We start from the raw sequence: 16266 nt of genomic DNA, 5'->3' as shown, positions 1-16266 counted from the left end.
TATTTGGTCTGACATTTTGCTTTATTGGCTATGTCAGTACTAGACACTGAGCCACTAGCCGTTTACAGTGGAGTTCAGTGAACAGAAGACATGTTCTGCCTAAAATTTAACTATATGTGTTGTATATAGTCCAGCACAGAGCAAAATACAGTTGGTATCAGCCTCACTGAGAAGATGGTGTCATAGTATGTGTGGAAAGGAGCCTGCTGAGGACAGCAAGATACCCAGAGTAACTTTGCTGTCCAGACACAGTGCTAGAACGGGCTGTAACTCGATGTTCCTGAAGCTCAGTCTTACTGGTGAGTGGTTAAGCAACATGATGAGCCACCAAATGAGGTCAGACTCCGTTTGACAGCATCTTGTCTTTTCTTGCTTCAAATAAGCTTGCAGCTTCTTAGGTATTAAATCTTGCACTTTTCTGACCCCTTAGGAAGACTTCACTGTGTTATGAGGTGAAAATCAGCGCAGCCAAAAAGAACAGCTGACAAAGGTCTGTGCTGATCCTCAGTGCTGGCATAAGGGCAGCCCTCAACAGTATGGAGTTGTTAAATTGGTTCAACTGGCTTATTGCATCACGGAGTTTCACTTGAAACTTTTCAGGAGTTAGAGTCTCGAAAGCATGAGGAACTGTGCAGAATAATTATGCTCACTGTGACATGAAAGTTAGTGAAGTGCAAGGGCAAGGAGGATGGGCAGAAGGGGGCAACCTAAAGACAGTCCTAAACTTTGCAGAGCTTACCACCCCCGCCCTGAGTACTAGCTGAACAAGGGCAAGGGTATCTCGGCAATAAGGATCCTTTAGTCTAACGATAAAACAGAAAAATATGGCCAGTATGACTTGTATTTTAACATTTCAGTTAAGTAAAGGAGTAATAACTACCAGAAATAGAAAGGTTTTAGATTCATTGTAGCATCTGAAAATTTTCATTTCACTTGAAGAGCTGAATGTGTCTTCTGTATGTGCCATGAAGAACCCACCAAAATTTATTGTTGTTATTGTCAGTGTGCATATCATAACTGATCTTATCTGGGCCGTCTTAATGAAACTGACATACGTGTCAGGGTTAGTGACTGAAAAGGCTATTAAAGCAAAAACCTTTCAAAATTATTTTGCCTTCCCTAGTATTTTAACAGGCTTGTGATTTTTGAACGTAGTTCTTACATCCTGATAACTGAAATTCAATTGAAATTCAAAAGAACTGAGCCAGCTCATCTAACATTGTATAAACATTTCACAGAGTCACAGAATCACTGAGGTTCAAGGGACTTCTTGAGACTATCTAATGCAACCCCCCTGCTCAAGTAGGGTCACCACGAGCAGTTTGCCCAAGGCTGTATCTGGTCATGTTTTAACAACAGACACTCTACAGCCTTTCTGAGTAGTATATTTTAGTCCTTTTCCTGTCATCTTCCAGCTTCCCAGTTGACATGAGGTTTGGTGGAAGACAAGCCTTTTTTTTTAATGTGCCCTTTTGGCAATTAGGGTCAGAAGTCAGGTATCATAGCTTCCCATACAAAACAATTGATTGCATATTGGACTAAAAGCTGTAAAAGCTGGAGTGGATCCCAAGGATAAGTTATAACCAGATGATGGAAGGGGCTTCCACAGCCTTGTAAGGAAAAGCTCTTTACTGTGTCTGATGCCACCCTTTGCAGTGGGGATCTTCAGCCTTTCAAGAACATTGCACAAGTCTGGGCTTTTTTCCCCCATAATTGGTTACTTTGCATGCTTATTCAACAGCATGGTAGATTAAACTCTGTTGCTTTCAAAGGCAGCTAACTGGAGGTGCAGGGAAGAGCAGAGCATAAATGTTGAAGCAGCATCTCACCATTACCGAGGGAGAGCTGTACTGTAGAATGATTGGCATAGATAGTGGGATCTGGAGTTGTAGTGGCTGCCTCTGACAGAAAAGATGCTGTCAGCCAAATGTGTGGATGCAGGGTGCTGCTGATCAAAGCCAGGGGTACCTTCCTCACTGCTTTGAGCTCCAACTTGCTGGGAGTTGAACTTCATGTACTATTGAGGAAAGTCAAATAGATAAGGGCTGCCTTCACACTGAAGCATTTTCTAAGGTGTCTGTGAGCAAAATGTGTCTATTTGCAGTCTATGGTGCATATGCCACGGTAGCTAGCTTCTGTGTTGCATATTTAAATCTGATCTGAAAGAATTCATGCATCACACTTCTAATGAATTACTCTCACTGAATCAGTGATAGTTCTGATGAGTGTGGTTTAGAGCAGACTTTAAGAACCTGTTTGATAGGAAGTATCATGGAGCCAGACTTTTTCTGCTTGCCATGTATGATGAGACTGTCACTGACATTAAATGCCAGCTTCCACTGTGCATTTCCTTTCCCTGCCTTGCAGAAGAATGACAGCAGATAGCTGCACATGCTAGTTGTGAATGTAACCTTGAAAGTGAAGGACACTTTTTCTGACTACCCACACATTTCAAGGAGGTATTTTATCCACTTTCTTCCTGGAAAGTATCGATGCTCTAGGAGTTTGCTGGTGTATCTGCTCTTTGATCATCACCATACACACAGTTAAACAAAACTCAGTGTTATTCTAGTCATTCTGGCATTGCAAAGTGGATCCTTTCTTTTGATTACGTGTATTAGTGTAGTGGTTTACTTGCACATTGTCAGGCACACACATACAAAGTTTTTTTCCTAGTAACACATACAGGAGCATGCCTGCCTTCATCCTCTATGTATGCGTATGTCAAAAGGTGTGGACTTGCTCTTCTGTTGCATTCCACTTGGTTTACTCAGTTGCAGTGTTAGTATTTACCTTGGGAGTATTTTTTTATTTGGAAGCTGTATTACTTTGGGCTCCAGATTTTAATTTTCAAGAGCTCCCTCTGTTAATCAGGCCAGAGCAAACATGTTTTTCTTCTGTGTAGAATGACTCCAGTCCTTGTTGCCTTGATAATACATTCTGACAGCTGTTGACTCCACTTTGTGCTCTCCGATGGAGAGGTGACAGCAGGCATGTTGTGCTTGCAAAGCAGGCCTGCTAGCCATGCTAGTGGGAAGTACCTTGCAGGCAAATTCACTGGAAACCAAACTGAGATATTTGTGCTAAAGAAAGGGTGGCTGTTTTGAAGTGCTTCTCACAGGTGAAGCTGTTTGCTTATAAATAAAATTTCTGTAGTGTTGTATGTCCTTGAAGGTGTCTTGGCCATAGCAGTGTCTGGAGGACTCTGTTATATCTTGAACTTTAACTTCTATGCAAGAAATAGTAACCTAATGATGTCTACCTGAGCATATTGACACTGAAGTAAGCTGAAACAACTTACTGAAATAGCATTTTTCTGTCTTTAAATGGTTTGCTTGGTCAGCATCTAAACTCTTCAAAACAGAGCTTCAGTGCCTGGAAAACCTCAGAGCTATTATTGGAGGTAAGCGGCTTAGAGGTCTCTGAGGATCTTCTCTCTTTAGTCTGCTGCCAGTCTTTATATGTGTAAGGTTTATTAGTCCTGTCAGCTGAAATGTATTAATTTCTGTTGCAACACTAGTTAAAAGAAAGGGTGTGTAAAGGTAGACCACTGCAGCCAACTTCTTTCAGGATCAACTGCATGTGTTCTAACACAGCCCTCTCAAACAGATTGCTATCATGATGATGCCAAGTCTTTTCTGGAGCCAAGTTTCCTTGGCTGGTCATTTACACAAATTTTTCAATCTTGTGCATGGACACCTGGGACTTCCTTACCAATTCCTCTGTACCTAGGATGTCACTACCTGCCAAGGTGGTGTGCCCCAGTTTTTCTCTGAGCCATTTGATACACTTTGGTCTCTTGACTATGTATCAGAGCCCTTGCAAGGCTTTGATAAGTTTTTGTTTGGTTGTTTTTTTAACCAATCTCCTTTCTTCACCTGTGGCTCAAGAGGCACACAGTAAGATTCCTGATACCAGAGGGTACAAATGTAGGTTCTTCCTGTTGTGAATCACTGAGGACATCTTTGGTCCTTCCAGGTTGCATGGCCAGACGTATTTTGTCATCTCTTCTATCAAGCTGACCAGCAGAGATACTTAGGAGCTTGGTGAATGTACCACTGGTACACTGCGGTCCTTTATAGGATTTGTTTACATTTATACATATTCATTAGTAAATGGATGTCTGTAGGACACTAACTCTGCCATCCCCCAATTAAGAAGGAATGTTTCCTTGCTTTAGTGAGCCTACTTGGAAAGACTCAAGTTTTAAAGCTTGTGAACTCATTCACATGAATTCAGGGAGCTGAGGGTTGTTAGTTAGGTTTGTTTGCCTTCTCATATCTTACTGCAGAAAATAGTACTTCTTTCATTTTCACTGATAGGATTCAGACAGGCAGCCATGAATGCAAGAGAATTCTCTAATATGGTTGTTATTTTTTTATATCTATGAAAACTATCTCTATGTCATTTTTAGTTAGCACATGTGCTAGTGTTTGTGGAGGTTGACCAAGATGTGTTCACAAGAACTATTTGATACTGTTTTTGCACCAATCTAGACAATGTAATGCAGAGCAGGTGTATGGAAATGCACTGGTGTGGTAAGCTTTAGGTGGTTTTGCTGACTTTTAACCCAGATCTTCCATGTGGCAACTTAGGCTGAGTATGAAAATCTGCACATAGAAAATACATGGTTCTTGGCACAGTAATGGCCATTCTTTTCAGTTTTTTCAATGTATTGTGACTAAGCGTTCTTGTCTTGTTAATGTCATCTTGATAGTGACCTGTATTATTCTTGTTATGTGAGATAATACTTCTTCATTATGCTTCCATTGTATGTTGTGAAGACAGAGCAGCAAAGAATGATTTTAGCAAGGTTTACAAAGTTCTTATGGGTATGGACATCAATATTGTACATATAAATGCTGCCCCTGAGTAGTAGCAAGTGATTGAACTACTCTGTTTTCTTCATTGATCTGCATTTGAAAAGGACTTTGGTGTGATGTGGGCCCAGGGAACTGACGAGAGTTGTTTCCGCTGAAGAAGGAACATCAAGGTGGAACTCCATAAACCTTAATAACTTCCTTTACCGTAGGAGTTGTTCTTACTTTGGGACCAATATGGAGACACTGAGAGCTTTTATTATCTCAATTCTACATAGACATTCCTGCTAAGCTACAGTTAGGTTGATCTAGGTTGAAACTGCCTAGCCTTAGGAAGTGGAATTTTATTGTGAGTTTGTTTCTACAGTTCTCAAATGGTGCTTTCAAAGTTGTGACTTCATGTGAGATGCTGATTATTGAACTTAGCAAAGGGTAGAGAGGACATGTGGACTGGCAAAACATCTGGATCTGGAGGGAGGCTGTGGGCATGGTTTAAAATGGCCTAATCAAATCTATTACAATCCAGAAATTTCTTCTTTAATTTCAGAACTTTTTAAAAGAAAAAATAATCCCTGAATCTGACTGCAGACAGCCTTTACAGTGCTGACTGACAGGTGTCCTTTTGTTTCTGAAGTATACAATCAGATCCCTTTCGCTCAGTAAACTGAGACCAAACCTTTTGTTTATGATATGCTTACCAGTGTGGAAGATCAGGGGGAGTTAATGCGCAAAAGACCTAAGTTTGTGGAGTGTGTCATAATCTTCTGGTCCCACTAGGAGAAAAGTGAGACTATACTTCTTTGGAAGTGAAGTTGTATTGCACTGATTAGGTATTTGTCCTGCGCTGATGTAGCCATATGTGTTTGGTATCTTTCAAACGGGAGGAGGAAGCATTACAAGAAAAAATACCCTGTAGTAACTGCCTCAGGCTTAGCTCCCTGTGGAGATGTCCAATCAAAGTCTGTATAAAATGCTGTTTGGTCCAGGTTGGCAGCACTGGACTGCTCTCTACCAGCAGCAGTGCTGATCCAGACTCAGGCAGGGTCAGATACATATACACAATACACACAAAGATGGCTGGAAGGTGTTTATTACCTCCACATCCCAGCAGGGATTCCCCAGTAGTTTCCTGAGCCATGTAAGCAGCAGGCAGGGAGGACCTTGGCATCACGAACCCCGAGAACAATGGGTGGGAGTTTTTGGAGCTTTTATGTGAGCTTGAGCATGAGCATTAAGTGTTACAATTCCCTAAGCATCCTTGCAAGTGATCATGTGAAAAGAGCATGGCTAGCTGTCGGAAAATGCTTGGTACTTAACAAGTTTGGGAAGACTTAAGCAAGTACAACGTAAGTAACAATATATTACGATGTAGAATAATGACCCCTACTGCCTTAACAAAGCAGAGAGGGCTTAATTATAAGGGATTGGGTTATAGCATACTGACTTGTACTGACCTCCATTGCCTATCTCTTCACTGTTGTTCCACATTTAACCCTACAAATGCATGTTATTAAATTGTAATTGGTAAAATGATTTAGACTTAGAAATGCAACTGATTGACTCTACTTTTTGTTTTCCAAGGTGGAGAAAGTACACCGGGGTGATCAGATCGATGGGCTTCTTTATCCTGCTAAGAAAACACCACCAACAGCAAAAAGTGATACAGAGCAAGAAAAAGCATCTCAGAATGTTACTTCTCCAAAAGCAGACCCTTTGGTAAAACCAAATATGGAGACCACGCCTACATCACTTAGTAAGGACTTTAAGCAGAAAGTTGTTAACATCTTGCTGAAGTATTCCAGTGGTCTTTGGGCTAATGCGCTTCCCAAATTGTACCAAGACACTTACGAAGTAAAATTTCCAGAAGACATTCTCAATAATTTAGAGTTGCTCTCAGATGTATGTGTAGTGGACTATGTATCTGAAGTCCCCAGAAAAGCCATCCTCTATGCTAAACCCCAAAGACACGTTGACGAAAATCTGAATGTCACTGAGAAAGTCCAGAGGCAGGATGGTGTGAAGGCCACAGCTGAGCAACAGTATGAAGAATCCAAGGACCAGTATCCAGAGAACATAACTGTTCCTCCTCTAATCATTCCATCGGAAGGATCTGTGTCTGTCATAGTGTTGGAACTGAAAAACACCAATGAGGTTCTAATTAGGCAAGTGTACTTCAGATTTTTATCTTTTTTGCTTTATTTATAAATCCACATATTCATATTGTGCAGGTCTGCCATAAGAGAAGAGCTAAACAGGAGGTTGCAGGACTTCATTATTTACTTATTTTGATAAAATAACTTAAGAATCTTTTTGTTTATGCTTATATGGAAATTTTCTGACGCTTCTTATATGCTGAGCTGATCAGTTCTATCATTAGCTTGCCATCAGAAGACTTTTTAGAATAACCCTACTATAACATATAATAGTATTCAGATATTGCTTGCAATACTTACTGAAATACTTTTTACTTCGGTAACGGACTTACTACTAACTAGGTGTGACTTGAGTGTGTTCACATTACACTGTGGTTTTCACTTTTGGGGACAGATGAGCTTCCATCCAGTGATAAATGAATAGTGCTTCTTGGTTTGGTTGCTCATCAGCCCAGCCTTAGAGGACAGTTTTAAGAAGTGGACTGTAATGGCTGTCATAGGCATATGTTGCTGTATGGTTTCGGGAAATAACTTTGATCAGCTTTCTGTACTTCATTGCTGGGATAAAACAGGTTGTAGCAGTTCATTAAAACTTAAAAAAATGAACCAACCAACCAACCAAAAAACCCACTCACTTTTTATAGAGGATATTTCATTTTGAAAACTGTTTCAAATTGAGTCTAATCTTAAAAAGTTTTATATGTGGCTTTGACGGATTAATTGAGCAACTGTGTGGTAATTTACTATGTTGACAGCTCTGTTTTCCCCCATTAGTTTCTGCACTTTCAGCTTTCATTGGATAGCTTCATTCTCAGAGGTCCTGATTAGGATCAAAGTATATGTGTAGTTTACTTATGGATCCTTTCACTATGAAAATAATATCTTGTTCATCATTGCTGGTTGGCAATGTGCAACACACTAGCCTTAAGGCTGAAATTTAGCTACGGTTTTTCTCTGTAGCTATCAGTAATGTATTGGAATACTCAACCTTGACTTTTATGTGTATGTCCACCGTTTTGGTTCCCTGAAGTCATGGACTCTTGATGGCTGATAATCTGTAGCAAAAATCCCCATACTTGGGGGTTATGAGAGAAATTCTCATTTCAGAATGTTGCCATCTTTGTTTTAGCTGCTAGCACCGTTCTTATACTGTGCTTTTTTTGTACATTGCTTATACATTTATTTTGTATGCTGGTCTTATACCACCAAGAATAATTTAAGGCAGGATTCTTCATCCACCATTATCGTTTGTACTGTCTCCAGCTGCATGAGTCAATCATTTTAGCCAAAAAGACACAGTGGGTATTTGTGAGTGAGCCTAAAGCTTTGGGAAAAAAAAAATCACAGGAGGGAGAACCATATCAAAGAAAAGATGCTTTATGTTTTAGGTTGTTCCTGTGAGAGCTCTATTTGAATTTAGACTAAGATATGAAAGATGATGAAGATGAATAGTGCCAGGAAAGACAGACAATTTAAGACATGCAATCATATGTACACAGAGATATTGAAATAGTTAGACATGATGCGTATTGGGAAGAGCAGGAACAAATTATTTGTCTCTTAATTCCAGCTTGCTGTGCAGGTGGGACTTAACTCTGCAAAACTTTTTCCTTCTCACCTTTTCATTCTGGCAGCATTGATAACTCCCTGTATATGTGACATAACAAATGTTAGCTTTTTAAACTTATTTTAAGGATGTTTGGGGGAGTGCTTCAAGTCCCATGGATTAAAATATCATACAACACTGATGAGCTGAGGGTGATTATGTTAAAATTTCTCTAAAGCAGTGGTTCCAAAATTTTGGACCATGGTTCCTGGACAATACTAAAGTTTCTGATTTGTCTGTGTAGGTACATGGTGGTGATTAGTCATTTCTTGGCCCTAGATACAGAAATGACTAGTTAGGGTTATCTATGTATTTCAAGGTCATTTATCTTCAAGATGAAACTAGCCTTGAAGGGAATATTTTCTTGCCATGACAAGAAAATGTTTGTGTAGATGTGTAAGAAAGGTAACAATGCATGGACTCAACTTTCCCATGCATGCAGTAGCAGTCACTTTCTCCTGATCTAAACAAGAACTTTGTAGGGGCTATTGGTTGATGTTGATTTTTGCAGGATCAATAAAATCAGGATTCTTCTTTCTGTCTTGGGGATGGACCAGTATCTCTTTACTTTCTTGGTGTGTGTTTGGCTGAAACCTTTCAACTCCAGTACTGATTAAGACAAAGCTGGAAGGTTGGTCCTATTTCAGTTTTGAGACACAGTACAATTCTGTAAGAGTTCTGATGTAGTCAGAATGAAAGTGAGGTGATACAAACACTCCTAGATATTTGCTGTACATCTACAAGAGTGTGATTGAAGGCAGAGATGATATGCTAGGTGCTGCATTTGAATTCTGAGAATAAATAATTGGTTACCACCTTTTATTCTCAACTACCTTGAGTTTCTGTTCTTCAGCTTGGATACTTTTTTCCCTCTTCTCTGATCTTTTTGAATAGACAAAATTGTAAAGCTTGTTGCACTATGGAAGCATACTCCTCTGTTCCTTTCATAGTGAAGCAGCAAGTTTTACTTGACATGTGAATTGGTTCCAGTTGAGACTAAGAATGGTGGTGAATGCACACTTGCAGTGTCTGTCCACCCACACATAGATTAGCCTCTAACACACTTTTTTGAGGTTGCTTTCCAAGATTCTTCTCTAAAGAATCTGCAAAATAATTCTTCAGTTGACTTTGACCAAAATCTTCTTCAGTATGATGCTCACCTATTAGCAGAAAATAGAGTGGCAGAAATCCTAACACTATGTTAGGAATCTTTATGAAACAAATGTTAAGAAATAAACTTTTTAAGTAGCACATGTGTGACTGTTGCCTGACTCCATGTCCATTATGAAGCAGATGAGTGCTGACACAGAAACAAAAGGGATGTCATTCTGAAAACCAATATATAATCAGATGGTGAGGTAGCAGGCTGTCTTTATGAAAATGAGAGTTCCCTGGAATGTGATCAGATATAACTTAATCTTTATAACAAAGTTAGCATAGTATGTCATAGTACAGTATCTGCGCTAATCCTGGGCATATAGCAGACCTTCAGAGCACACCCAGATTTTTATAGGATGATAATCTGAACAGTGTGGTAGAACTGTGCAGTATTAATCACTCTATGAACAACTTAAAACCGTAGCTACTAATACAAATTTGGGAATAAAGTTTTCCTTTTGTCTGCTTTAACCTGACTTGTTTCTGAAGCATTCAGAACTTCCTGTTTGGAGGTTGTGGGGGTTTTTTTAAGAAGATCAATGCAACACAAACTGCTTCAGTATAAACCATTAGGTCAGCAGCCTAATACCAAGATTGTTCTGAAGGTTGAGATTAAACAGCACATGGTTTAACAGCTGATTTGTGAAGTTATTTTAGACGGCTTGATTTTGATCAACCTTAGTGAAAACCAGTTTAAGCTGGTGCTTGTTAATGACAGAGTAACTTCAGAGATGATGTATGAGTTCTTTTTTGTACTTGGTCCCAGATATTACTTTTGTGGTCAAGTTGTTCCACATGATTATAATAAGCAGGTAAGAGCTCTTACTAGAAATCTAGTTGAGCGTGTTAGATTATACACTGCTGGACCACATTTAGCTGTAAATAAAGTACTAGATTTTATATCAGTTACTTTTCTATAGCCCAGGTAGTGGGAAAAGAGTTTGGATACTGATGTGCTTAGAAAATGTGTATATCCATAATTTACTTACATGTGCATGTAAATGTTCTTGGGTTTTAATTCAGCTTTTTGAAGTTGCATCCTAACTCTTATGGTTTTTTTTTTCTGTAAAATACCGTAGGTATGTGGGCAAAGATTATTCTTCTGCCCAAGAACAAATGGAAGATGACATGAAAGCATATTATAGTCAGAATAGTACAGTGTCAGTAGCTCAGTCTCTGAGTGTTGGGCAGCTTGTTGCAGTACACGCTGAAGAAGATGCCTGGTTGCGTGCTCGGATAATTTCTCTAGAAGACAACAGAATAAAGGCAAGCAATTACTTATTTTAGCACTTGAAGGAAGACTTGAAAGAATCTTCTTTTTTAGATACACAATCAATTCCTAAATATGCTGTGCTAGCCTTCTCTCCTTTCTTGCCCTGAGGTATTTCTATTTTCAGTTATGTAAGAAATTAAGATATTATTTTTTTAAGTTATGGGATTGCCAGAATTAAATGGTCTTTCATGTTTATTCCCATAAATAGTTTGAGTTTGGGGTTTTAAATTGGGCTGGGCCCTAAAGCACTTTACTGAAAATGTGCCTTTGATGGTCTTAGGAGGAATGGGTGCAGTAGCACTATTTGGAGTGGGACAGAGGAAGGGAAAGGGAAGAACAAAATTTACTCGCTGATAGATCCTGTCTGAAGTCTTGTAATAGATGTTTCCGTACATGCACTAAATAGGAACACAAGTATATCCTTCTCATTGGCTTGCTATCAGCTGGGTCTGGTATTCTGGGAGTTACATGTCGTGTGCATTTTAGTTAAACCCCTTTGAAATTATTTAACTACACTGTTAAACTTTTCCTGGGCCAAGCAGACACTTCTTGCCATCTGCAATGAAACTAGAACATATGACAGAACTGTAAAAACAAACTTCTCAATTATTTCTTGCCTAGTCAAACATTAATGATACCTTTTTATTTTTTGTTTTGTTTTCCTATTAGGAGACTTATTACCCAGGTCTGCTTAACATACTTTTAAAGTTGATCTATTTCATAAATATTTAAACAGTGCATGTATCAGAATTGCAGTTTTTCTGAAACTTGATGTAAATGCTCTTTGGAACTTGGAGGCATCTGTCAGAACTCGGGTTTGTGAATGATTATTGGGTTTAGAGAAGTGGCAAGGACATTGGTAGTAAGCTTGTCTCTAATTTCTGTCTAGCTAGAGCTGTTAGCCAAAAGAAGGATACTGCTTTACTGGAGCATTTGCTGATTATCCTTTGGCACAGTGTTCAGACTCACTTTTCAGTGCTTGGTGTGCAGACATTTTGCGTGATAGAGTTTATTAAAAAGTTGTAAAAAGTCTTGTCAAAGCCTTTCTCTCACTTGGGCTCCAATTATTTGCTGCCAATCAGCAGTTTCCCTACTGGTTTTCTGTACTGACTGTGGTATTTGTATTTATAAGCATAATTCAAAATTATTCTCTTAATGTAAAAACAAAAGGCAAAACACAGAAGGGCATTTAAATGGTATTTGACTTTTCAACACTTTAAAAGTTTTAGAAATAAAAATTGCCACTTCATTATTTCTTTATGTGGTTTGGGGTAATATGTGCTGCGTCCTTCCAGCACTGTTCCTATTAAGAGCTGAGATTCTGTGAACAGTTGGGTTTTACAGAGATCTTGAGGTGTCTTTCCCTGAAAGCTCTGAACATTCAAGCAGTGAAATAAACATGAGATTAATAGTGTTATATAGTACTAAATTAGTGACAAATTGTTTGTCTGTGGCACAGAGAATATGGTAACTGAATACATTTTTCCTAGACTCCAGAAAACATATTTACAATTACGTTTATGATCTTACGCTTTTATTCCCTTTTCCTTTATCAGGTATGCTATGTTGATCATGGCTTCAGTGAGTTTGTTGACAACAACAGTGTGTACAAACTACAGAAGCAGTTCCATTCACTTCCATTTCAAGCTGCAAAATGTAAACTGGCAGGTAAGAGAAAGCCTGTGTTGACTATACAGCTGCTTGTTGCACAGTTTATGGAATGAAGCATCTCAGTCTGCAAGTTTTGATCCTTGATTGTCATAACTCTATGGGTGTTAGATTTTGTCCAAGGCAGGTAGTCTAAGCAGACACAGGTAGACATGAAAAGAAGGAAAAGGAAGGAAGGAAGTGAAGGAGAGTTTTATAAAGAAACCTTGATATTAGAAGACCTTGATATCCAGTATCTCTGTTACAGAGCTTAGTTGTTTTAGCACTTAGCTTGGATGCCTTTGTCCCTTTAATAGATGCGAGCCTAAAGAAATACAAGGAAACATTTGCTGTTTTGTGAAGCAAGGTACTGGCACAACTCCTTTTTCCACAAATGAGGCATATCTGTTGTAGCCAGGCTGGACAATATTCCTAAATATGATCCTATTTAGTTGTTTTTAAATGATCCTTCCCGTTTCAGTACTTGCATACTTGCAGACTTCCTAGACTCTCCTGGAAGTTAATTTGCCTTCCTAAAACTGGTAGGCATTTCTAACTTTTTTGAAAATACTTAATTTTAAATGTATAAAATTGCTATGAATGAGCTTTTGTTTGTTTATGTAATACTTGCATGCATTCCTTTTTTCTCTACACATTTGCCTCAACTCTTTCTGAAGAGGATCTTTTTTTTTTACCTTTCTCCCCCAAAGATGGCTTATTTTGTTAACAAGGTGGAAATTAAGCAGAATGCAAGTAGGGGTGCATCACAACTTTCCTGCTGTATCCTGATTCTTGAAAAGATTCCTGTTGTGAGCACAGACCTAGTTATTTTTTCCTTTGAATACAGTGATACATGAAAAGTGTGGGGTGTCTTACAGGACTGGAGGTCTTCTGTGATGATCCTGTCCTAGTAAAGACTGTGGAATCACAGACATTCTCCAAGATATTTGCTGTGGAAATACTGGAAAAGAGTGATATTCCTCTTCTTGTTCTCTATGACACTTCCGGAGAAGACGATATCAACATCAATGCTACTTGTCTGAAGGCACTGTATGACAAGTCCCTTGAGCTGCACCTACAGGTACCGTTTTCCTGTTTCCTTGCTAATTAATTAAAAATCAATGACTGCTGAAGTCTTGGGTGAACAAAAAGCAGTACTCAGAAATTCACTAAGTTGGTGGGGGTGGGGGCTGTCCCCCCCCTTTTCTTGTCCAAATCTTACCGTTGCAGGTAGATGCACTGTATACAAATGTAAGAGTAACGAGCGTTTTCTCTGATGGAAGCCTGTATTGCCAAGTGCCATGTAAAGGCTTGTCTAGACTTACTGAAATCTTGCAGAAAGTGGAAGACTACTTCCTTTACAAGGTAGGTTCTACGGTGAGAGAAGTGGTAAAGTCATGTAGCCTTTCTTCAGGGTGTCCCAATCATTTTCTTTGCACTTCAGTTCAAATTTCTGAGGTAGCCATAGACTATTCAAAAAGGTTATAAATTCTCTTCCTAGTTTTTTGGGGTGCATCCTTCAGCATGAAGAGTGTCTTTTGATGCTCTGTTGTTCACAAGCTGTCTCTAAGGCTTCAGTAACTACTTAAAACTTCCTTTGAGTAGTTAAGACTAGTAACAATACAGCTCTCAATGGGAAGTTTCCAATGGAAAGCGCATTAGATTGGTATAAAGCCTGTGGAGATACTGGCATAAGTTTTTTCTGTAATCTTTACTTACATGATGATGCTGAGGTGCATAAACAGCCTGGCCCGCAGCACACCGTGCAAAGTGACAAAAAAAAACAGTGTAACCAAGGGTCTGTTCTTTTTAGCTGGACTTCCTTGGAGATTCAATGGCTTTGATCTGATCTGGTGCATATCTTGTGCTTGTACCCTTAGCGTTTGAATGTCATGGCTAATATCCTATACATCAACTGATGTGTAGGAAGCTTTTTCAAAATGTTGCTTTAAAATGGGCATGTGACACAGAACTCTGACATTCCACCAGCCATTTACAGACACACGCATCAACCCTTACTAGTTGTAAGAGAATTTGTACAAAGGAGAAGAAATCTTAATAGAATCTAATTTAACACGCAGCTGAGCCTTAGAGAATCAAACCATGAAATGCAGATCCTTGAAGGTCCTGTTAGAACTGTTGCTTGTGAAACTACTCTGTCAAAGTGTTTTTAGGTGTAGAAGTTGAACTTTAGACCTGCCGTGGAACACATCTCATCTGGAAATACTTATATTAAACATGTCTCATTTACCAAGATTCAGTTTCAAGCAAGCTAAACACTGAAGGAAAACACACAGAATCCCGAAAAGTTTAGCAACACAAAGGCAAGCAGCCAAGTGTTTCAGAATTCAGATTTTCTGTACAAAGTGTATATTTGGTTCATTACTATTAAAGACAGACCTTGACATTCAGAATATTTTAATATAAATCTATATATGGCGGTAAAAGAAGCAATCTTGACTTTGCAGCTCACCTTGAGGGGATTTGTTTTGCCTGAGAGTTTAAGCAAACCAGGGTGTTTATGGATCTTCAAATGGAGTTTCTTCATGCTTTTTGTAGTGTAGCCGTTGTCTTGTTATATTATTTAGGACCATCATGGTGAATGTCACCCCCATGAGACTTTCATTTAAGGCAGTAATAAATTTGGTTTGCTAAATATCTCAGCAAATGATCTGTTCTAGAATATAAAGTGGGAGCTTCTTCAGTTGTCTGTCACAGCTCTGAACTGCTTTTGCTTTTGAGAACGTTAAAGTAATGGTCAGTGATTTCATATTCTCTGTTTCCAAACATGGCTTTTTTCCCCTGGCACTTTATATTTTCTCAGTTTCCCTGTAAGATAGACAGCTGGGAATTAAAGCTTTACTGATTGGGGAAGCTTAAAACAATGTGATAAGAAATGTGTCTGAGGCTGGAAAGAGTTGTTATATTTGAAACGGCATTGTTACTTCTCAGAACTATTTATTCAATATGTGGCTTTTTCAAGGTTTAATTGAGTGCCAAATAGTAATAGCTCCATGCTTTTTAACTTCTGTTTTTATATTTGCAGCAAACATCTGAGTTTAATGTATCGCTACCTTTCTGTGGCAAAATTTGCTTGTTTCCTTCCAAAGGAAAATGGGCACGTGTAGAGGTAAGAAGTACTCAAGGAACAGCTACAGTTTTCCCACATGGGAATCCTTAGTTTCCAAGAAACTTGGTATAGTGTGTATGTCACTGTTGTGTTTTTAACTCAAAATGATGCTCCTGCTTTCTTCTTTCAGATAAGAATTATTCACACTAGACGGGCACTCGATGTGCAGTTCATGGATACTGGAACAGCTGGAACTGTGAAAGTATCAGAGCTTAGAGAAATCCCACCACAGTTCCTGAGAGAAGTAATTGCAATACCTCCTCAGGTATGAAGACATGTTAAAGCTAACTTAAGCAAGATCTCTTGGCAATGTTTGCTGCTGCTACTTCAAGGTTTATGTAATGAAACGTTGTTTTGTTTAATAGCATTCAACATTTGGAGTGTTTCATTGTGCATCTTTGCCTGAAGTAAATCATCATGTCTTCCTATGTTTCCACAGGATGTTTTGCATGTATAATGGTACTGGGTTTACTTATTCC

General features: G+C 38.9%; 1 protein-coding gene across 5 annotated transcripts in view; it reads left to right on the top strand.

The window, feature by feature from the left end:
• Nucleotides 1–16266, top strand: part of TDRD7 (tudor domain containing 7) — a 48136-nt gene that overhangs the window by 26639 nt on the left and 5231 nt on the right. For all 5 annotated transcript variants that reach the window (XM_040579342.1, XM_040579339.1, XM_040579341.1 and 2 more), the window contains exons 7-13: nt 6402–6982; nt 10817–11003; nt 12567–12678; nt 13536–13738; nt 13888–14022; nt 15704–15787; nt 15918–16052. In XM_040579342.1, coding sequence (XP_040435276.1) covers nt 6402–6982; nt 10817–11003; nt 12567–12678; nt 13536–13738; nt 13888–14022; nt 15704–15787; nt 15918–16052 — 1437 coding nt within the window. The remainder of the gene's footprint in view (nt 1–6401; nt 6983–10816; nt 11004–12566; nt 12679–13535; nt 13739–13887; nt 14023–15703; nt 15788–15917; nt 16053–16266) is intronic.

The sequence above is a fragment of the Falco naumanni genome, chromosome Z (assembly GCF_017639655.2).
Source record: "Falco naumanni isolate bFalNau1 chromosome Z, bFalNau1.pat, whole genome shotgun sequence".
NCBI lineage: Eukaryota > Metazoa > Chordata > Aves > Falconiformes > Falconidae > Falco > Falco naumanni.
Note: the sequence above shows the minus strand (reverse complement) of the source record. Positions and strands in the feature narration are given on the sequence as shown.